Below are 23,354 nucleotides of genomic sequence, written 5' to 3'. Positions count from 1 at the left end.
GGACTCTGTAACATCAAAGTGCCCAATCTCGTACCCAGAGTTCTCAGGCCCTTTGGCCAGCGGTTGGAAATCGTTTTTTTTTTTTTTTTTTTTTTTTGACTGGCTGCATCATAACGGCTTACATTGTTTTACCGCAGAAATCCTGCGTTAATGAGATTAAAGTTCCCCAGTCTCTCTCCTGGTGACCAAGCGCTGACCAAAAAGCCTGAGGACTGTGGGCACGAAATTGCCAAGTGCCGTGTTCACAATTAGAGGAATAATTTTTCGGACGGATTATTACTGCAGAGAAGTTATCATGTGAAAGTGGCCATTGCGGAGAGCAAAGGTAGGGAAAGACATGAAGAGAGTCCAAAAGTGGTCTAGTCTTCCCTCGTTTTTAATGCATCTTTCAATTTGGCGCTGCCCGACCTTGCTCTCTACAAGTTCAAACCTGGAATAGAGCGGTTTTCAATTGAGCATCGAAAGTAACTTCGCGTTTGCTTTGGTTTTTCGTTATCACGCTCTGTGATTGGTTAGAAAAACTCGCGCCACTTTCTCAACCAATGAGAAGCAAGACAAAAACCAATCGTGCCTTACTCGAGCGCGTTTTCCCGCGCTTGGCGCAGGTTATGTGCATTTGCTTCGAATTCTGATTAGTTCATTGCACTGTTTTCATCTTTTGTGATTGGTTAAAGTAATTGCTTTGCTTTTCGTTTTAGGACAATCAATTGAAAAACACTCTAATTTAACCCTTTAATCCGTAACAGTGATCTGCATCCAATTTCTCCTTATAATATCAATGCTTATTCAACCCCTGAGGTCATGAGAATTAAGGACATGATCAGCTAAGGTGAATTTTCTTGATATTTTAATAACTTCTCTCCAGTACTTTTATAAAAAAAGTATGGGGACAAGATAGGAGAATTTGTTCTTTGATAGAAGGGGTTAAAGGGTTAATGGAATGTTTATTACTGCTACTTAGTTTACAAACAAGCCGAACTCGTCTCAAATGTATTCGGGCTATCAGCACTGTGTTCCACGAACCATGAGCCTTGAAGCCGAACCGGCCATTTTTACGAGAACACTATTTTACAACATGTTACAACAAGTAAAAAGATTTATGTTATTAAATTTCAATTTGGTAATCCAAATCTTTAAAATTTTAACACCATAACAAGGATAGGATGTACGAAAAGGGAAATTCTAAAAGCACATCTCAGTTGATTTTGTCACTCAATGAATTTATGACAAAAAAAGGGAGAATAAGTCTGTGAATTTTTAACCTTCAGTTTACCAAATTCCTGCCAAACGGGAATTCCGTCTAGAGACGAGGTTTTCATCTCATATAAATTTAGCAATGAAATCTCTACTTTTTTTAACTTACCTCTTTGCAAACTTACTAAACTGATACACTGAACGATTAATTCAAAACACACTATATTAAGGACAAACTCGAAGCTGTTCTTTGTGCCTTGCCAGGGCCAGGGTCTATTTTACCCAGCTCTATCAATTTGGTTTTTACTTATTATGGAAAACTGAGCGTGAACTGGGGTGAGTAAAAAGGGAAGCCACTTAAACTAGACCCAACCCTTCCTCTTTTTTTTCTGAAACCAATAATAAGGATGGCGGAAAAACGCATTTCTAGTGTAGTCTGGTGTCTAACAGTAAACCAGATATCAATATTTCAATATAAAAATATAAGATATAAGCTGAAATTCAATACCAAAAGGGAACCCTTCTTTATGGCCATCAAATTGTTAGCAAATGACACAAGATTATCGTACAAATGCTAAACGGTGTATCATGAGATGTTGATTGTTGAAAATAGGCCATTCAACATGTTACGCTTTGTTGAAGTGATGTATCAAATATATATGGTGGTGGTGTTGGTAGCGGGGGCAAGAGTGTCATCAATATTAGTGACGCCCCCGTTTGGGGTAACAAATTTTCTGGCGGGATTTTTTTTGTTTTTCGTCGGTTATCGTAGTTATTCGGTTATAAGGCGCACTCGGTTATAAGACGCACCCCAAACTTATCAATTTAACCAAGCTAAGTTCTGAAACTGAAAATTACGTGAAAATACTCGGTTATAAGACGCACCAAAAAGTTGATAGTTAGCAAGGATGTGATGAGTCTGAGAACAATTATCCTTACACAATTGGCATGCGAACTCTTTTTGTTAACGTAAACAAAAGTAAAAGTGAAAGAGTCACACATTTAATGATATACGTAAAAACAAAACCTAAAAGTTCACACCTGTCATGATAAACATATAACACATACACTTTTATTTGAACCTTCCTACTTAATAAATATTTACTGATCCTATTTTGTCCCATACAAAACATGGGTGAATGGGGGCAGGGGTGTTAACAGGCCTTTGCTTAATCTTTTCTTTGGGTTTTTATGCTATTGAAATACTTTTGGGGAGAGGGAAGAGCGAGCTCCTGCCCAGAATAAATTCACTTGCTTCGGCTGCAATTCCTCGTACATCGGCAAAACAAACAGAACTCTGTTTGTCCGTACACAAGAACATGCGACCACGGACAAAGATAGCGCTTTATGCGTGGTTCAATTCTACCTGTTACCATCCCCCCCCCCCCCCCCGGGCACACCCCGGGAAAACCCGGCCCGTCTGGCCCGGGGTCGGGAATTTCCTCAAGTGGTCTTGCCCGGGGGTAGGGGTGCGGGACAAATCGAAATAACTACTTGCGCAAAGACTTATGGGGTGACACAAAGGCGGCTAACCACGCAATCCGTTCGCTTTGCTTTTCGTGTGCGATATCATAAACCAACTGAAAGTCGTGCACATTTGCCTGCAGTTCCTTTAATTTCATGTTGGTTGTCGTTTTGCTTGTGTTCTGCATGGCGTAAAAAAATATATCATTTCAAGGTCAAACGAAAATCGCTCTTTCATTTGAGCTGAGTACGTATTGCATTTCGTAAATTTCAAACAAATGTTATTAAAAACGGCTACATTTGCACATTTCCGCCAGTCATAGAGCTGACGTAGACCTGATGAAAGAAAACAAAAAGTAATTAAGTTCAAAAGATAAAAGAGGAAAGGATTTCCTCCAGAAGGAAACTATGAATTAATAATGGTTTTGTTTTAATGGTATTCACTCGCTTCAGCTAGCTTGTTTCAGGCGCAGTTGTAATGTTGTAAATATATACTGAGTTAAACATTTTGATCTTCTTGTAGAAAAGCAATTTATTTGCACTGAAAATGCAAAAGACGTTATTTCACATTGTTTCTAGGAATTTAAGAGTTGTTTTGTAGAGATACATTTTAATTTTCGAGGCAGTTTGGTTGAAACGCCCTCCTGGTGTATTAGTGTGCGTGTCGAGTTTTATAAGATTCGCTTTACTTCGGAAGAGAGTTAATTGTTCTAAAAGTTCAGGATTTTTCAGGTTCCTGATTTTGTTTCAATAAGTAATAAATCATCAAAACGAAGCAGTTTATTTTTAGTTCATGTCATGAGTCCCGGGGGTGGGGTATTGTCTCTTTCCGTGTGCCCGGGGGTGGGGAATAGGACGTCAAAAACACAAATGCCCGGGGGTGTGCCCGGGGGAGATGGTAACAGGTTGAATTGAACCACGCATTATATAAACATCTGCGCTTCTGTGATCAGCTAGACCAAGCACATACAAGGTTTATGCAATCTACCGGACATTTTTATTAATAACAAGCCACCTTCTACTGCAATGAACAAAGAATATCTCACCCATACCATGCGTGTTGACACAAAGATAATAGACAACGATGATAATTTGAATTTACTACTATACAAAGAAGCCTACCATATCAAGCGTTCAGCACCATCCTTGAACAATGGTTTAAAAGCTAGCAGAGAACTATGCCTATTCTCCTGACATTAACGTCTTGTTTTGTATTTTCATATGCATGTCTTGAATTGCTAATTTACAATCTTTCAATATATAAATCATAGCTACTTGTTGTCACCTTAGTCTGAACTATAACAATTAGGTACACCAACGTTTCCTTGCATTTGTTGTCCATATCAATGACAGGATGCATCACATTTATGAACACTAACTGCGACCAGATCAGATGTTTTCCAGATAAATTTCTGATTAATTCCAGAAGAGCAAGGGCGTTTGCTCGAACACTAATAAAAAAAATTATTTGATATCAAATTCGCCGTTAGTAGAATCCCCACCTCCAAGCCGGTCTAGATAGTTTAATGCCAGAGTCACACGATAGATTTCTTAAATTATTTCTTAAATTAAACTGAGACTTTAGCATGCGACATTAAATAGCCTGGTTCGAGTATTTACACTACTTGTGAGAGTTATATTCATACGATGCACTGTAAACTATAAAGGTATTTTGCGTTAAGGTAGCATCGGTATAACTAAGTCGCATAATAAAAATTCTACCTTTTATTTTTTATTTACTTTACTTTACAGGGTAAGTTTTCAAAGAAACCTTCCGTTTTTATTACCGCGGCACACCACCATGCTGGACTAAAAAGGGATGCTGCCAGTGTTTGGTTGGAGGACCTCTCCCAATCTTCCCTGAAAATATGTTTGAGGGAACTGCAAAATTACGCAGGCTCTCATAAAGATATTTACGTTGTAAGTGCATACAATTTCCTGTTGTTTTGCCCTGCGTTTATGTTTTGATTTAACCCAGTTCATGGGTGCCACATACGGCATCCTTACCTACTGCACAGAGGGTAAGGAAGAAATTAGTTTCAGTCAAAGATCTTCTTTGTTGAGTTTTTATAAGATTGCCTGAAAAACCCTTTTCAAGAACACAATATTTAAACTTTAATAAGGTGAAGCGCATCGAAAACATGTAAAAAACTGAATTATCAGTTAATTATACTCTATGTACTCATTCTAAATGGAAAATATTATATCGGCGTAAAAATATTAAGCTTTCTTGAATTCTCTCATTTGTACAAACACCATTTAGAAAACTTAATCGGCTATTGTCTTCTTCTCTTAAGTGTAACATTAGGTCAGCCTTCACTCTAACTGCTTTTGTATATAGTAAAGTCACGCGCCCAGTGACATAATAGTGTTACCTACTTTTCATAAGATTTTTGTTAACTTTTTTTCTCTAGAGCTGGTTGGCGTTTTCCTCTCTTCACAAGCCTCTCTTCTCAGAACACAGTTCAGTTTATTTTGCAAACTCTCAGCCTCCTCCTGCTGATTTCAATAATGCCTTCTGCAAGGTCAGTGCACTTCGTTTTCAGTTTAAACTGCAACGTTTTGTTTGAGAGAAAGAGTATGTTTTCTTTTTGGACGTATATATCCTTGACATCCGCAGGATCTCCAACTTCAAAGTGGATTACATTAATTGATTAGTAAATGAAATCCTGTTCTAACCACTACGACTTTTTCATAGGACATACACTTCACTAAAGTATATCAAAATGCTCCGAGTGTTTTCGTTTCATCAAACCATTCCTCAAGTGGTGGAAATCAAGATCCTATGCACAATTCTATAACAGCTTGGGTGGAGGTAGGTCAGCCGCTTCAATCCGTACTAGATTTGTTCACCTCACCTGTTAGAGATATCACTAGCTGTAAGAAATCCAGTAAAAACTGGAGAGAATTTTCCATGGAGGTTTATGATTCATGAAAACATGTTACAACTTAACACGAGTTTTGTAGGCTTTGATGATAATTAACATTTCAAGCTTTTGCAGCGGTCTATGTTGCCGCGTCCGGACACCAATAGACAATCAAGTAGAAGGACCATAGCTTTAAATTTTAATTATCATTTTTTTAATAGTGTAAGAATGCTCAAGTGGCATAGTGGACAAAGATTTGATCGAGGTCATAAACTCAACTGTGCTAAAAACAGTATAGCAGTCTGTGAGTCAACTATCTAAATAATATACCATTCAAAGAGCTCGGATCTACCTCTCTAAATAACGTTATTTGTTTTTTGGTTTGTTTAAACTGCATCCGTGGCACCAATTATATTTTAGATAATTTTCTGAAACTCACTCAATTACGAACGATCATAAATCTCTAAGTTTTACTCGCAAAAATTACGCAGGTAGAAGGTTGTGATAACAAAGGCGAAGTCTAGGGAACAAACAATAAAAGCATTGAACATTTCATATGTGTTTGTCTTATTTTACAGTACATCAACACCACCGGAGCTCGAGTATGTGTAAAGGAACTGTATGTGTCAAAGTATGACCCGCTCTCCATATCATACACTGTCTTGTCAGGTAAGAGTACAAAAAACTTTTACGTACAATTATTTCATGAAAGAAGACAAATAATTGTTCAATGAGTAGATCAATGGAAATGAGCAATGTACAAATATACAGATTATTAAAGAAGTAAAACCTAAAGATTGGATTTTCAACCAAATTGGGCTAACCCAATAAAAGGTATATTTAATTACTCTTGTTTTAGGACAGGACAGAGTAGTGGGGGGGGGGGGGGGGGAGTTCTGTTAGCGTGTTCTCTGACTTTTTCAAGGCTTTCCGTAGACGTTTCTTTATTAGGACTATTTTGGTTAAATTTAGGAACTATTTGTTTCCATCATCACGATATATATTGTAGTAAAGGCCAACTTTTAACCAACAATGCCATCTGTGTTTTTAATCTCTGCCGGAAGCCTATCAAGAAGCAGCAAAGTATTTAAGCAGATGACATTCTGCACGTTGAAGATGCAGGGGATTTGTAATTTGCAGAGGGTTTTTTTTTTAAATAAAGTTGAGTTTGAAGCACCATTCAAGATGACGCATATTTTTACCACCACTTCGGATGCCGTTATAGTCCCTGCATTTGCACTCCCCGGAACCGCATCCCAGCAGTGCCATAGCCCATAATACAACCATTTTCTTGCAGAGTACGTCATAAGCTATGAATTAACCGAGGAGGACGAGTTTGGTTGTTTGTCTAAAACTTAACATCACCCAATTTCAATTATTTATGACTAGCCAAGGTAATTAATAACTAACACGGCTGAATCATAACAGAATTGGTTGCCTGGTAACAGAAAAGTTTCCTAAGGAGAAATCACCACTGAATATATATTTTTTTATGTACTCTGTTCATACAGACATATGCCAACCAGGATGGAGTTACTTTGGTGGTTACTGCTACTTCACAAGCCGTGCATGCGCCTCAAGGCTGACCGCTGAATCAAACTGTTCAACAATGCACTCAGATCTAGTGACCGTTCACAATCAAGAGGAAAATGTCTACATCCAGCATCGCAATAACGGCGAACGAAGTTGGATTGGTCTCAATGATAGAAGTGTTGATGGATCGTTTGTTTGGACCAATAAAGAAGTGAGCAACTTTAGGTTCTGGGCGCCGAGACAACCAAACAACTGGAGGAATGAAGACTGTGTGCATACTTTGGGTGCCAAGCATGGTTACACTTGGAACGATGTGTCATGCGATAATTGCAACATCTTTACTTGCTTTACAGGTAGAGTGCAGTAGATATGTCCACCTCATATATAACCGTGCCAGAAAATGACTTGTTGATATTGTTGGAGAAGAGTGTAGTTGCGAATTCTACCCCAGCCATAATGAACTGATTTAGCGTAAATTTTCTCTAAATATCGTCTCTTTAGTAAGCGTCACTCCTTTAGGCGATACTGGTGAAGCCTTGTTATCTATGAACGAATGGTAATACAACAAAAAATAATTATCCCAAATACCTACACTGATATGTCCTAAATATATAAATAAATAAATAAATAAATAAATAAATAAATAAATAAATAAATAAATAAATAAATAAATAAACAACAAATCAGCAATCAAAAGGCTAGCGAGTCAGCCCATAGGTAAGTTAAAAAAAATGTCGTAATTACTGTCGAATTTAAAAAAACCTCAATCGAGAGATTTTTGTCACCCAAAATAACTTTGCAAGTATCAAAACTACAACAAAGTGTGATAGAGGCTTTTTATTTATATGCAGGATAGATAGTACGTGCAGATGACACTTTTAATGTACGCAATGGACGTTACCATGTCATATGACGCAGCAATTGTGTCAAGTTTTCAAACTGTTTACCATATTAGATTTGTTAGTGTTAGAAAAACCTCAAAAACGGACAAAATTGATCAAAGACGAATAGAAATAACTCAAAACCACAATCATAATACAAGAACATGAATTTACTGTTAGAAACTCCATCTTTAACGATTTGACGATCTTTTTCGATTTCTCTGAAACAGGCCTGTTATTTAATTGTTTGACATTGGTAACATTGACATTGTTTGACATTGGTAACATTAAATTCACTAAGTCTTGGTAACATTAGGTAACATAAAGTCTTGGTAACATTAAATTCAGTAAGTCAGTGATCAAAATTGGTTACCATGACAACAAGAAAATAATTGAGGCCTGGCCTACCATGCCAATTTCTTTTCCTCGTAAGTTTGGGGAAAAAAAACATGAAGTTTCCTGTCGTTTGCACAAATATTAGTAAAATTTCTAAACGTCGACAGTCAAATCGGGAGAATATTCCCCGTCTGGATGGGCTTAATGTCGTTGTCTTTTTGTTGCATCTTTTTCAGACCTAGACGAATGTACTACAAACTCATTTGACTGTGACCCCAATGCTGCTTGTCAAAACACCGTGGGCTCATACACCTGTGGCTGTAAATCTGGATATACGGGAAATGGCGAGATTTGCAATGGTAAGAAGTTAATACTTATTACTCAAGTAATTCAGTGTAAAATATAATTCTGTTCTCATCTGCATGGTAGTGGTAATGCTGGTAATGTTTGACCGAGGCGATGAAAACGACGACGGTAAAATACCGAATACGAGACTGAGGATAATGGTCACTAAGTCATGACCGCGAGTACAAAAATAATCAGGTAATTAAAGAAAAATTCTGCCGTAAAAGCGTGAAAGTTACATCAGACATAACATATAGCACATTATTGCAATACAGTAATTGTAGACAAGCGTTACATCAGTTCATATTGTTTAAAAGTAACAGTTGAATCATCAGAGCTTCCAGCAGTGTTCTTTGTTTTGTTTTTGTGGTTTGTTTCGCCAAATGAGTGCGGGTGTTTTAATTTGGGAACGACCAAAAAGGCTAGAAAGGAGAGCAAACCAGGGACACTAAGAAGCTTTCTGACATAGAAAAAAAAAACTTAGAAGATGCAGCTTACCACAATTTCCATATGCAATGTTTGCTGTCATCACCCTTTCGTAGATATAGACGAATGTGTCACCAGCCCTTACAGCTGCGGTGTGAATGCTTCATGCAGAAATACCGACGGATCCTACACATGTGTATGTAATTCTGGATATTCGGGCGATGGACAAATATGTACCGGTAAGAATCTTTCTTTTTTTTTTTTAATTTGTAGCTTACTCAAAAGAAGCAATGAACCTATCTTAGCGAGTGCGAACATGACATTTAGGAATACAAACTAAAATTTAAAGAGGCTGGCAGCAGTTTTCCCGGACTTACGGTGGAAGTTTTGAAATTACAATCTCGCATAGAAGATAAACTTCGATCTCCTTCATACTACATCATTGTCTCAACATATGATCAAAGTTAAATTTGTTCATCGATTTCCAAGGACAACCTATGACGATAGCACATAGCCTCTCATTTTAAACATTGTCAGTTATCATAAAATCCTTCTATTTTTGTTTGTCTGGGTCTATTCCATTGCTATTCACGGGCTTTGAATATTTATGATTACGTTGTGCAAAACTTAAAATTACAACGGAACACTTGAGAGGTAGGAGTATATACTTATGTACATTTTACGTTTTGAACAGACTTCAGGTGACCATAAATAGTCAAAGAACGTGAATAGCAGTGAAATAGATCCGGACAAAAACAGTTAAATAAAAATCTTGTTCGGAGAAAGCGAATAAGGGCTGGACTTTGACCGACATTCATCCTTCTTATCTAAAACGGTTCTTGAGCCTTAAACTTGCGCGAACACCGAAAAGAATTCTTATTCTAACCGCTTGTTATTCAACAGAAAAAAAAAATGTTGGCGCATTTTAAAGATACCTCGATTTCTGCAAAGTAGGAACTTTTTCACTGATCTGTGCTTTACTTTAACTGTTTTAAACGTTGATATCTTAAAAATTAGAGACACCCATCAAGCTCAATATACATTTAAAATGTTTTGCTATGATGAAAGACCTTTCAACGAAAATTAAAGAGAAAATGTCAAGTTTTGTTTTGCCAGCGGTATTGTAGTCCGGCAGACTGGTGCAAGAATTGTGGGATTTATGGTAAGAGCACCAAATTTTGCACAAAGATGGAAAATTACCTACTAAACAATATTAGCTATGGACCCACCTGGGATCTATCCCATAATTTTAATTATAACGGATTAAAGGTGGCCCACTACACTTGTAACATGGAAACGAGGCTGGGTGAATTATTTATTTATTTCCAGCAATGTGAGACAATGTATCGAAAGAAATTAACAAGTTAAACCAAAAACATTAATTACAAAATGCATTCTGTGACATTATTGGCCTTCTTGTGTGATCACATGGCCAACCACGTGACCAAATACGCGTTTTAAAACCAAGCACTGGACATTGTAATCTTATCCTGCTTCTCTCAATTTACATGTTAGTTATTTGGTCAAGTTCATACATAGAAACTACGAAAATACTATTGACCCATTCGGGATCCATCCCATAATTGTAACTATAATGGGTTTGGCCTTTAACATGGACAAAACTTGGGTAAATTATTTATTTCCAGCCACAAAGTGAGACAATGTTTCGTAAGATATTAACAAGTTTAACGAAGAAATGAATTACCAATTTGCATTCTGAGACATTATTGGCCTTCTTGTGTGATTACGTGACCAACCACGTGGATAAATAGGCTTATAATTCCTAACTTTGGCCATAATAATCCTACCCTGGCTCAATTATTTGGCCAAGTCCATACATATAAACTACAAAACAGTAAAAGTTTTAAAAATTAAGCCCTAAAAAGGTCAAACGAACTTAAAATTGCTTAACACAAATTCATAGGAATGTTGTTAATAATGCAAGCAATACGCAGATTTGTACACTTGCATCCGGCATTCTGTTGTTCATTTTCGGTCGCACATTCCAGCGCAATTGCACAGTGATGTGCATGGCAGTTCGGCCTTAACGCTTTTCCATCGCCCTGCACAACGTCTTTCATTCTTGAAACCACCTTTCAGTAGCTTTGAGATGCCTGGGGAATTGTCATCAACAAGGGCGCCCAAATATCATCAGCGACTTTCACCCAGCCCCATTCACTTGGACACGGAAACATAGGAGACGGCACCAAGGAATTGCCCCAGCAGTGGCCAGCCTGGTATGTGGACCTCTTTACAGGTTGACGTAATGGCTTCAATGTCTCTCCCTTTAGGTGCACGTGTGAATAGGTCCCTCCGCGCATCATTTACTTTCATGCAAGTGCTGGTACAATCATACATGATGATGACGTATCGCTCAAGAATAGGCATCACTTCATCCACAACATTCACCGTCGGAGCATTGCTAAGAGCTTGAAAAGCTGCCGTCACATCATCGAATGCACCCCACGCTCCTCATGCTGTCTTTTTGCCATAGTGGGCAAAAAAAGACGTTTGATTACAGTCTGTAAAGGGGTGAAAAGCGAGGAGAGCTTGTGACGTTTCTTTGCCAATACTACGGGATATGTCATGTGCTGGCAAATATTTCAGGTGTTTACCAAACTCAATCCAAAGCTCGGATAAAGAAATGTATTGGATATTTTGCCACTGCGATGACTACAACATCCGTATCGACAGTGCACACCATTACTTTAGTGTATCCACGTCTTGCAGCGTCAGCAGCATGTAGTAGGAGCCTTGTGTCGGCTTCTTCGTGCGCGCAGGGTGATAGAATCTGCGGCGTCAGTTCTGTCATTGTTAAAGACTACTGTCTCATGTTTAGTCGGATACTACTTCTCAATGGTGGAAAGCTGCTCGGCCAGGTAAAGGAAAAGTTCCTCTCTGTTCTCTTCAACCCTGAAGAAGGCTGTTCAATCTCCTGGGATCCTGGTGCCCGCTCTGACGCGAAGGATAAAATTGGCTAGTGAAAAAGATACCTTGTTTGCCAAATCAGCAAAGTGAACGATGAAATGTCAATTTGATAAATGAAATTACAAAGCTGGAAAGCTAGCCACCAATAAATTGCTTGCTTCGAAAAATGAGTAGAGGAGGTTTCGCTTCTAACTTTTTCCTATCAAAGGGCAGTTTTCATGTCCAGAAAGGAAACAGAGTACTTTGTTTAAAACTTAGCGAGATGTAAAATTGCTGGAAAGTTGCCTAAGAAGAAAGAGCATGGCAGGGATAGCCGAAGATTTTTCCACGCTGGCGCGATTTTTATACATTTATAATCTTAGTCTTTGTTTTGACTAAACATGGCAATAGTTCGCTTGAAATTAACTTCGTGAATTCAGATCTTAAAAAAAGTTTTTACTTTAATTTCATATGGTACTCCAACCACGTAATGAGACGATTGGCGATAATATTTCAAAAACTAACTGAGCGATGTGTTCAACTGACTACACGTGTATGGGAATAGTAACCTGGCCAATTACGCTACCTTGTTGGTTTACTCATGCAAAGAACAAAAGTTTAAAATTTGTGCTAGATGAACTTAATTCCAGTTTCGATTACACAGTTAGAGATATATGAATCGTAAAAATTCGGTGGAAAAGGTGAAATATGGATCTTTTTTCTTTCATATCACTCTGCTTTTAGAAAAACCTATACGATAACCATCTAAATTTGTTTTGCTAGCCTTCTAACTTGAGAAGAAAAGAATTTAAAAGGAAATTAGAATAAAAAGAAAACAGGCTGTAGATGTTCACGTTTAAAAACTCGTGAGTAGCTGGTACGATTTATATTTTTATCAACAGCCTATTTTTCGTTATGTTAATTGCTTGAATCGCAATTTTTAGGGCAGCGTTACAGCCCTATATAGACGACGCTGGAAGAAAATATTGTCATGGTACTGGTCTTGTTTCCTTGTCTATTCTGAAATATATTTTCACCCTAAACTATCCATTAATATCAGCGCAGTATCGCCGTCTCAAAATCGTATTAGTTATGCCATGATACGCAATCACGTGACCTGTCACATAATCAACTGAAACGACTCCACGATCAAAAAGAAAAGCAAATAAATTGAATAAATCTCCACTTTTGGAGGGCTGTCGCTCTTATGATGCAAGACTGTGGTTGTTACACGAGAAATCAAATCTCAGCCTCGTCTCCATGCTAGAATTTCAGTGAAACACCTTAAACCCGTTAAAACTGCAATTATGGGATACTTTCCAGGTAGGTCCATAGCTAATATTGTTTAGTAGGTAATTCTCTATCTATGTGCCAAATTTGGGGCTTTTGCCATAAATCCCACAATTCCGTCATATTTTTGCACCAATCTGCCGGACTATTAGTGACAAATGCGGGAATAAAAAACAGCCACGTAAAAATTGATTCATACAGATTTTTTTCTTATGTGGCCTGCAAATTGTATGGATTTAGTACTTTAAATCTTCAAAATTTCGTCATAAAGTGTCGGACAAGATTTCGAGATAACCGACCATGTTTAAAATTAAAGGCTATGCGCTATCGTTGCGAGGGCTAATGTTCTTGCTTGGGAACCGAAAATAATAACTTCCGTCATATGTTGAAATCATGATGTAGTATGAAGAAGAAAAACAAGAGTAATTCTCGTTGCTGTGTGCGAGCCTGCTAAAGATCCCCGATTTTCCGTAAATTCAAGTCTTCTATTTTTTAGGAAAACGAAAGAGCGATTTTGATTTTTGAAAATAGATCACCAAAGGGAACATTTAGGTGAAATAAAATGAAATCTGAAATTTCCTCTCTGTCGTGGGATTTTTGATATTTACAGTCAGTAGCTCTTAAGCAGGCGAGCATGAAAACTATTAAGTTTCCGGCTGTAAACTGATGCAGACACATATTTCAGTAGGTTGTACTTGAATTACTTAGTCACCATCAACTGTTCAGCGACTGCAATTGTATTTATTGCTTTGCCGCATACAATTAATCACAGTCGTCCAGACACGACACCGTTCATAAGTGATATTTTTCGTACAGATATCGACGAGTGTGCCAGTGGCTTGCGCAGCTGTCACAGTTCACGAGCTACTTGTACAAACACTGTAGGATCGTACAATTGTTCTTGTGATCATCCTTATACTGGAGATGGAAGGACTCAGTGCAATCTTGTGTCAGGTAATTATTCCTTTTTGATTTCAGATCGATAAGTTGATGACGAAAATTAACGCCAGACCATAATATACGCTGTGAGGATGAAGTAAAGGAGAACGAAACATTATAAAATAAGAAATGCCAGGTTTATAGTGACGGGACTTTATGCTTCAAAGAATCAAGGGCCTAGTTGTTCAAAGCCCGATTAAGATTATCCTAGGTTAGTGTAAATTTTAATTGCTATTTATTTACCGCTAAAAGAGGGTTTGCCACAAAATTGTGGCCCAATAAGGTTATAAATTACAAATTCCTTTTCCTTAAACCTTAATCTTGTGAAAAATCCTCCTTAAACGGTAAATAAATAACAATTACAATTTTTCACTTATCCAGGCTTTGAACAACTGGGCCCAGAAAGTGTACGAAATCATGCTTCCGCAACTAGGGATCATCGCATTTTCAGCTTACTGGAAAGCGTTTATACAATTATGGGTCGATTCTTCTTCTTTTCTTTTTGGTTTGTTCTCCTGTTTTTGCTCTTATTCTTTTGCTTTTCTTTTTTTTTTTTTTTATTGTTGTTGTTGTTGTTGCTGTTGTTGTTTTTAATTTTTTTTTTTTTTGGGGGGGGGGGGGGGGAGGTGGAGGGGGTATGGGGTGAAAGCAGATAGAAACTTGGTAAAAATTCCAAATTCTGATTCAAATGTTTCGTACAATAAATCGCAATTTAAGCAGTTGCGAAAAGAAAGCCTGGACAAAATTCAGGCTTGAACGGGATTCGAACCCATGACCTCTGCATCGCAGAGGTCATGGGTTCGAATCCTGTTCAAGCCTGAATTTTTTCAGGCTTTCTATTTACAACTGCTTAAGTTCCGTAGTAACTGCGAGGATCTTTCCTTTATTTGATGTTTATTTATTTGCGGTAGTTATTAGTTGGAACACTTCCGATCGATTCTCTTCGCTCTAAATCTGAGTTTACTCCCCTCATGCGCATATACATACTTACATACACACGCAAACTGCAAGAACAACTTGGAAAGGAGATGTCTCTTTGCTCGTTGTCATTATGCATTAGATTACTCCTGTTATAATAGAGACATTGTAGCTTACTCTATTCATAAACAGTGGATAGCTTTGTTGACGCACTTTGATTGGCTACTGAAACTCGGTATAGCAAGTGCTATTCACGTCCATGCAACTCACGAAGCTTACGTAAATTACGAGAAAAATGGCTTCCCTGACTACAACCGTAAAAAACGGAGGAAATGTACAAAGAAAAAGGCCGCGAAATTTCGTGTGGCGGTTTTTTGCCGGTAAAGCGTTATCCTTTTAAGCGCGAATTTGTCGATGAAAGCAATGGGAAGTTGTAATTGTTGACAGGAATAAATGATTTAAAAATCATTATTTTTGTGCTATATTATCGCACTGTTTTAGTTTATACTAAAAAAAAAAACTATTCATGCACCTAAGTGTTGGTGGCCTCCACTTCGGTGAATATTTGTTAATTATTAAATATAAAAAGTGCGGCTAAAACGTGCAAATGTTCTGTGACTGTATATTACTGATAAAGGTAATCAGAACGTGCTGATTCTAATCTCTAGTTTTTGTAGACAGATTACAAAGAAAGGATTATACAGGTTAATATAATAATTATAATTGTAATATTCATAATGATTAAGGAAAAAAAAACAGTAAGAAGTAAAGCTTGAAAAGTCGTATAATTTGATCGCCATTGTTAATATGGACAAACTTTTCACTCCATGCCGGCAGATTGATAGTGTCTCAAAATAATTAGTTGTTCAGGTAGCAAAACGCTAAAAGAAGTGCAGGCAGTGTACAAAATATTCCCAAAGCATTAGGCTCAACCCTCAGCTCTCAATCATAAGGGCCAACGCAAGTTGAGTCTACTGCGTGATCGTTTGACTATTGAAAATACAATGAATTGTTTCTGTAATGAAACATTCAAATCAGCGTTACAATATTGCTACGAATATTAACACCAAAGTTTTAAACAATTCAAATTAAACTTACTTTGGTTATTGCGTCTTTTCAATATTGTGGCTCAAAACGGAGGACATTGGTGGTTAAAATGGTGTTACGCTATCCACTACTGTAAGCACTGAAAAACAATCAAACAATCGAACAAATAAACAAACAAAAAAGAAAAGAGAGAGAGATGTTATCCACATCGTATAATACAGTGGACTCCCGTTAGGCAAAGTGTGCTATAAAATATCTCAATTAGACATTTTAAACCTTTAATAAACGTTAACTCATAACACGGTTTTGCAAGTGTGCGATTGTTCGGTGTGTGTGTCTTTGAGGAGGGAGGCTATCTAGGTTTCTCAAAAGAAAAAAATAGACATCTGTTCTTCGTATTTTTATATTTAAATTAAAGACGTAAGGCCACGGCTCTGACCTAGCGTCGTTCATGCGTCGTACCAGCACGACTCTCCCGTTAAACCTTTTGCTGTATATAATTGAAATCTGCTATTAAGAGGTCTTTACATACAGGAACACTGCAAAGCGACCTACTTGATGGGGCGCATAAGAAGTAAAGTTATTCTTCTCCGGTCTTTTTAATGCTTTATTCCCGTTCAGTACAAGTACACCTGCTATCCACTTGCTTAAATGCTATTTCGTTCAGATCTTTCTAGGAAAAGTGAATGATCGATGATTTGTAATTCTTTGGTATGCATTGGAAGGTCTTTTCAGACTGATACGTTTACTTTCATCTTCCGTTTGTGTTTCTCAGAACGAAAAACAACCCACTGCCCGCTATATTCCACCATACCAAATAGCACAAAGTAATCAAGAAAAAAGGATAAAATAAATTTGGCGAACTTTGTTAGTCACATAAAGTCCGTCAAGAATTCATTTTGAGTCTGTCAAACTTGTAGGTATTTGGAACAAGCTAACGTCTATCTTACTCGTTCTACGTTCCTCTCACAATGTAGGAATGGATATTCAAATTGCGTAAGCCTTTAAACGGAAACGGCCAGCACAGCATTTGGAGGCGAATGGGCAAGATAAAAGCCCTTGTTTTCGAAAGATAAGATTTGCTAAACCAGACACTTTTTCGCGATATAACATCCGTCACTTGTATAACACAAGATCAGATTATGATGTCGGTGCATAGATGGCAGTCATCGAAAAGTCATCTGACAAAAAATTAGTGCTCATCTCCGTCACATTCTATAGTTCTTTAGAACAAGGGGTGTTTTATTTTACTAATTTGTATACATCATATCTGTGGCCGGAGTGCTCCGAGCTAAGTCAAAATATCTTGATACACCAACTATTGGCCTCACACCGTTTTCATTTGAATCATTAGGGATTGGATGCATACTCTTCGTGCAGTATATTTCTTCGGTTTTTATAAACTGTCATCGGATTACGCCATGCATCAACCATTTTTATTTGATAGGTTGTATCTCGATGCCTTTCGGTTCTAGGTTGGTATTTTAAGAATTTAGCCAAGTTCGGCAATCTCCTCTGTGTTCTTGCAGTCTGAATTCCCTTCTTGGACTCTTTTATACTTCCAATGAATTCCCGGAACTTTTGGATTTTTGGGTTCTAATTTTAAATGCAAAGAAAAAATTAATCTCAACGGGTATCCTTCTGGAGAAAAACAGATGTGTTGATTGAATATTGAAGCTGGAGGGAGGTCTGTTATCCCTGGAAGACTAGCGCGTTGTATTTCCGCCGTCCTATTTGGCTGGAATTTAGCGAAACAAAAATATGGTTTGTAATAATCTAAATTTGCAATTAATACAAACACTTTGCTGTGTGCCATTTACATTATTTCCTACAAAAACGGGTGAGAGCCTTTTTCTAACAAAATTCAAGTACTTACATCAATTTGCTAATTGTATTTTGGATACATCCTCTAATTTTCAACAAAGGTCTACATAATTGACACTAACGGATACTATTTTACGAAAAGAACATGAAATATAGAGATAGCACCCCAGAAGTATTAGTTGTTGTTGTTGTTTGTCACTAAAAATTTAATTTCTTTTCTGCTTTGTTTATGTTCAGTGTTTACAACAATATTTCTGACGTCCTACAGATGTGAAGAGAAAGGGCGCGCTTATGTTCTCGAGTTACTAGGTCCACAGTATTATCAATATTGTAACCAGTGACGTGATTGCGTCATACGTGTACATTGCTTAACTCTATTCAGGTTGCCGCAATATAACCTGGAGGATATAAGTAAATCCAGAACTGTTTCCTTTGGCGTCCGCAGCATGAGATGATGTCATGCGACGAAGGGATTAGGTCCGTGATTTATCACGACTGCCCTCCAAAATCGGCTCATCAAACACTATCATCGAATAAAAAAGTAACAAAGAAACACTATTTTTTGACAAGAGAAAAAAATTCGATAAATATGGTTCTCAAAATCTTGTTGCCATAGAGAAATCATGTCACGCGAACATATAAGTTTAGGGAAACGTCACAACGTCCGTTGATGTTTGCTTTAATATAAAAAAAAAAAATGTTATGAATGTTCAAGGTCAGAGAGGATGCCCCCGACCCCCATCTCCCAGTCTGAATGCGGTTAAATGTACTTCAATTGCATGGATAGTCTTGTCTATTGAAAGTGCAAATATGGTTTAAAAAAAAAAATCATGAACAAAATCATGACTCCCGTTACAACTTTTTTTTTCGATTAAAGCTTTCTTTAAACATTTTCTTATCATTTTGTCACAGTAATTTAAAAAAAAAACATCGTATCCAATTATTTATTAATATTTCGATTATACTGCTTCGCCACTGGTTTGAATTTTGCAAACAGCGGATCAAAAGAGATTTCCTTGTTTTAATAAAATGAGAGGAAATCAGAGCAAATTTGTTGTAATGATATCTACTGTCATCATTATCGTGCGCAGCGAAAAAATGCATGTGCACGTGGGGATTGCTCTCGGTAAGTTCAATGTTTTCGATCTCCTCTTAACTTCAATGATATTACCAGTTGAAAGTGCAGGCCCTATGCCAAATTCGATCTAAAGATAAGATTGCGTAAGTTCCTTTCTCTAAAGCCTGGTTTTCACTAGCGACGCAAGCACAAGCGCAAGCGTAAGAATGCTTATTTCATCATGAAAACGGCCTCGACGCAGGCATAAGCACAAGTGCAAGCACAAACAAAAGGATCATTCATTTTTTTTTTGCTTGTGCTTGCGTCGCGTTCTTTTTCACTTGACATAAAGCTCTTATGCTTGTGCTTGCGCCTGTGTTTGCGTCGCTTAATTGAGACATGCGTTAGAGTTCGCCAACGTATAATCAAACCTACGGATATACTGGAACGTGAGAGGTTGAAAGACGTTGGCTAGGTTGAATTGTAAGGATATTTTCCCCTCACTCACGTGCTCTTCTTATTTCTCTTCAATTTCTGTTCTGACTTCTTACACTACCATGGCAACACATCACGCCAATTGAACACTAAATTACTATAAATATTGCGACTTAATTTTAATGCTCGGGTGGATAAGAGAGGAAAAGGGGATGACATTCCTTCCTGTGATATTTCTTTTTTCAACATTTAACTTGGGACAATTCGTCGTCAGGGGCCGTTTATAGCAAATGTTCGTCTATATTTATAGCAGCAATTTGGGTGAAAATCCGCCCGGGTTCGTTGACAAGATCGAAACATTACGCCCACTACCGGAACCAATCAGATTGCATGATGTACAGAAATCCTCCCGCTCGCGCACTGAGAAATAGAAAATGATGAAAAAAGATTATTTTCAGTGTTTAAAAGGAAAAGAGACAAACGCCTGTCCTTCACATTTGCAAAATCAATGAAGATCTTACCAGTGTTAACCTCAATATGTTTATGAATAAGTGGAAGAAAGAAAATATGACCTTTTTGCACCTGTCACCCAAAAAGCGGCAACATTTCTGGGAGATGTTAGTAATTAACCGTGACTTGTGCGTCATTGCGTACGATGCAATGTATTACTATCTGAAAACCTTTGTCTTGCTAAATTCAGCGAACTGCAGTAAAACTTTTTTTTTAGATCCCAAGATTTATTTCTTATTTTGTTATTGATTGTACGTTATCTTGCGCATGTACGTGTATGGTAGCTACGCCCCTGTTTTCCCTAGCAGCATAATGCATTACGAGCTGGAATTGGTGTTGCTGAAATTATTTTAAATCATGATTATAATAATTATGACAATTTTAATGCTTAGAAATATTATCCTCTGGTAACAATGTTCTGGGATAGGACAACGAACTGAAACTTGTTTTAGTCTGATTTGTGATGATTATCACTTGTTACTTTTATTACTGTTTCTCTTCAGAATGCCAAAACTATTACAGTCTGAACAATGGTACCAGAAAGATAACTTACACCTCTCGTCAGTATAATTGTGACAGCGGAATGACTCATGGATGGTATCGGTTTGAAGGTGCCGCAGGGAAACGAATGGCTTCTTCATGCCCACCCACTCATAGGTGTAACACTCATGCAACAGGATGGTTAACAGGAGGGCACCCTAATGTTGCTGATGGTCAAGTTAGCAGAACGGTGTGTTTTCATTGGACTTTTGGATGCTGCGAGTGGTCAACTACCGTCCATGTGAGGAACTGCGGTTCTTTCTACGTGTATTACCTCAGTGGCACACCTGCCTGTAGTCTCCGCTTCTGTGGTAGTGACTAGAGAAGAACTGAGACTGTTCTATTTTCAGCAAATCCTACAGTTTAGTTTTTTTTTTTATGAGGATGATTTTCTTTCTTTTTTTTTTTTTTCAGCTAATCAAGACCATAAGTACAGGGTTTTCAGTTTTATCTTGGGACTTGTCAGTACAGTAACATTTTCCAATTTAATTATTTTGTTTCCGGAAAATTATTCCAGTCTGAAATACTTAAAAAAATACATTCTTGGTTATTATATCTAGAAGGTGATCACAAATTGCACGTATCTTAAATTCGAGTTTAGTTGTGTTCAAGAGTATAACAACCTTGTGTCAATAAGTTGCTTTAACTATAATGCTGACACTTCCAAGGTATAGGTATAGGTATAGGCGCTATAGGTATATCTGCTCTTTTTAAGGCCAGTTTTCAAGCTGAAACTACTATAAGACCAGCTAAGGCAACCTACTGAATAGCTTTTGTTTTCGGTGTCTTGACCTTGAGGCTAACAAAGTACTTACACTTTCAACTGAAAATAATATCATGGTATAATAATGTACCAAAGCTCCAGTGTTGTCTTTCAGCGTTTGTAGTTTTAATCCTTTGATGAAATAGGAAAATGCCATTGCTTTCAGTAGTTTGCCAGCTGAAATGTATCTCATCGGGCGCAAATATCACTGATGCTAGTACGTATTCCTAGATGTGGAGGCAATTAAATTATTTTGAAGAAAAGCACAATATCTTTCGGCCGTTACAACAGCCGTCGCCAGTAACGAAAAAAAGGTAACAAAATTGAATTTGAGATAAATATAAAACATAAATATTTTACTTATAACTTGTTTACTGCTATCAAGACCTTTAATTAATCAATGGAAACACCAAACCCAAAATTTAAATGTGAATCCTGTACATGATTGATTCTGTTTTTCTTGTTGAGGTAAAAAAAAAATGCCAATAAATTAAAATAGTAAGGGATAACTATATATCTTTAACGTATGGGACCATTCTCAAAGGACCAATGGGTAGATTGTAAACGTTACACGGTTAGGGTTGACGCAATCAAAGAAATAAAGCAACGTGTTGTTAAACGTTAAATTGGTTATTATTTTGCTCTCATAGTTATTAACAAGTTACGTAAATCACGGCTCAAAATTAAACAGAAATGCGGGCAGCAGAATTCTGCTTACAAAAGCTAAAACAAAAACATGGGAAATAATAGAGCCGTTCAGTTGATGTCATACCCTAAGCATTTTGTTTTCCATTTCAAGCAAGTTGCCAGAATTAGAATGAATCACCAACTGTGGATAGTTTCTTCGTAAACCACAGATTTGAAAACAGTATTAGGGTCAAAAGTCATATTTCAGACATGTCTAAGTCATTCGGGAGCTTAAAGTGTATATGACAGATTTTTTTTTTTATTTGCTTGATCGAATCTTCTTGTTGTTCTCGTATGAAAATCGAAAAAATAAATTCGCTATCGATTTTTCTTCCCCTCGTTTGAGGCGGTCAAAGACGTGAAATTTCACTTCCGGGTGTGTACAAAACCGCGCAAGGCGGGAGACTAGGGATAGTGGACCTGTGACGTCAATACAAGAACGCCACTTTCGCGGAATTCTCTGTTTCACTTTTTAACGTCTTTCGTGTTACTGCAGCCGTAAACAACGCACCGTAGAACCATCTTTCTTCCTTTGCATAAGGAAAAACACTGAAACAGAGAATCCGCGAAAGTGGCGTTCTTGTATTGACGTCACAGGTCCACTATCCCTAGTCTACCGCCTTGCGCGGTTTTGTACACACCCGGAAGTGAAATTTCACGTCTTTGACCGCCTCAAACGAGGGGAAGGAAAATCGATAGCGAATTTATTTTTTCGATTTTCATACGAGAACAACAAGAAGATTCGATCAAGCAAATAATAAAAAAATCTGTCATATACAGTTTAACGGATACAAATAACCCAGACTGGTACGGCTTCGGATCCTTCTCCATACAAGTAACTTCTACTTACATGTCTGTGTTAACATTTTTCCTCACGGGTAGCATGTTACTTCGTCTAAGAAGTTAGTTATTCGTTGTTTGTCTAATTTATTGGTTCTGTTGTTTTTTGTTTTTGTTTTTTTTTTTTCGCTGTCGGCTGATTTCATCTTTAGTTATAAGGAATAAACGGTGCACGACAAACATCTTATGTTGGTCTGATCTGAAATCGTAACGATTTAGTTGGTTGGTGGGAGATTGAGATCGTGCTGGTCTGGTGTAAACACTAACAAAGCTGTTCCCAACAAATCTCACGATCAATGCCTTTTCGGTGACCTAGTGAAATTTGTTCCTTCCTTGATCTAGCCCATTTTCGGGCTAGGTGTTCCCTTTTCCGACAATCTTTCGGCATCAGGCGTCATCAACCAATAAACTTTATTGTTATTTATTTCAACAGGGTACAACATCGCCTGAAAATTTTGAATATAGTTGTTAAAAACCTCAGGTTTTCTTCGGCAAAATGACAGCTCGCAATTTCGTGACACAAGCGAAAAAAAAATCAGCTAGCATTTTTG

General features: G+C 37.5%; 2 protein-coding genes across 3 annotated transcripts in view; both read left to right on the top strand.

Moving 5' to 3' along the window:
- Positions 1–23,354, top strand: part of LOC146466097 (uncharacterized) — a 166,967-nt gene that overhangs the window by 19,950 nt on the left and 123,663 nt on the right. Inside the window, exon 8 of one of the 2 annotated variants that reach the window (XR_014868141.1) lies at positions 21,209–21,902. The exons of the other annotated variant lie outside the window; for it this stretch is intronic. The gene's annotated coding sequence lies outside the window, so the exon portion shown is untranslated. Of the gene's footprint in view, positions 1–21,208; positions 21,903–23,354 lie in introns of those variants that run through there. 2 annotated transcript variants of the gene reach the window in all.
- LOC146466103 (uncharacterized) lies at positions 1,854–21,176 on the top strand. The gene is made up of 10 exons (XM_085127892.1): positions 1,854–1,916; positions 4,411–4,578; positions 5,073–5,183; positions 5,357–5,473; positions 6,104–6,194; positions 7,037–7,411; positions 8,512–8,634; positions 9,163–9,285; positions 14,060–14,197; positions 20,477–21,176. Exons 1-10 carry the CDS (start codon positions 1,854–1,856, stop codon positions 20,833–20,835), a joined length of 1,668 nt encoding a protein of 555 aa, XP_084984018.1. The 3' UTR covers positions 20,836–21,176.

This window comes from Pavona decussata, unplaced genomic scaffold, assembly GCF_977016875.1.
Source record: "Pavona decussata unplaced genomic scaffold, jaPavDecu1.1 SCAFFOLD_154, whole genome shotgun sequence".
Classification (NCBI taxonomy): domain Eukaryota; kingdom Metazoa; phylum Cnidaria; class Anthozoa; order Scleractinia; family Agariciidae; genus Pavona; species Pavona decussata.
The sequence above is the reverse complement of the archived record's forward strand: the minus strand, read 5'-3'. Positions and strand labels throughout refer to the sequence as shown.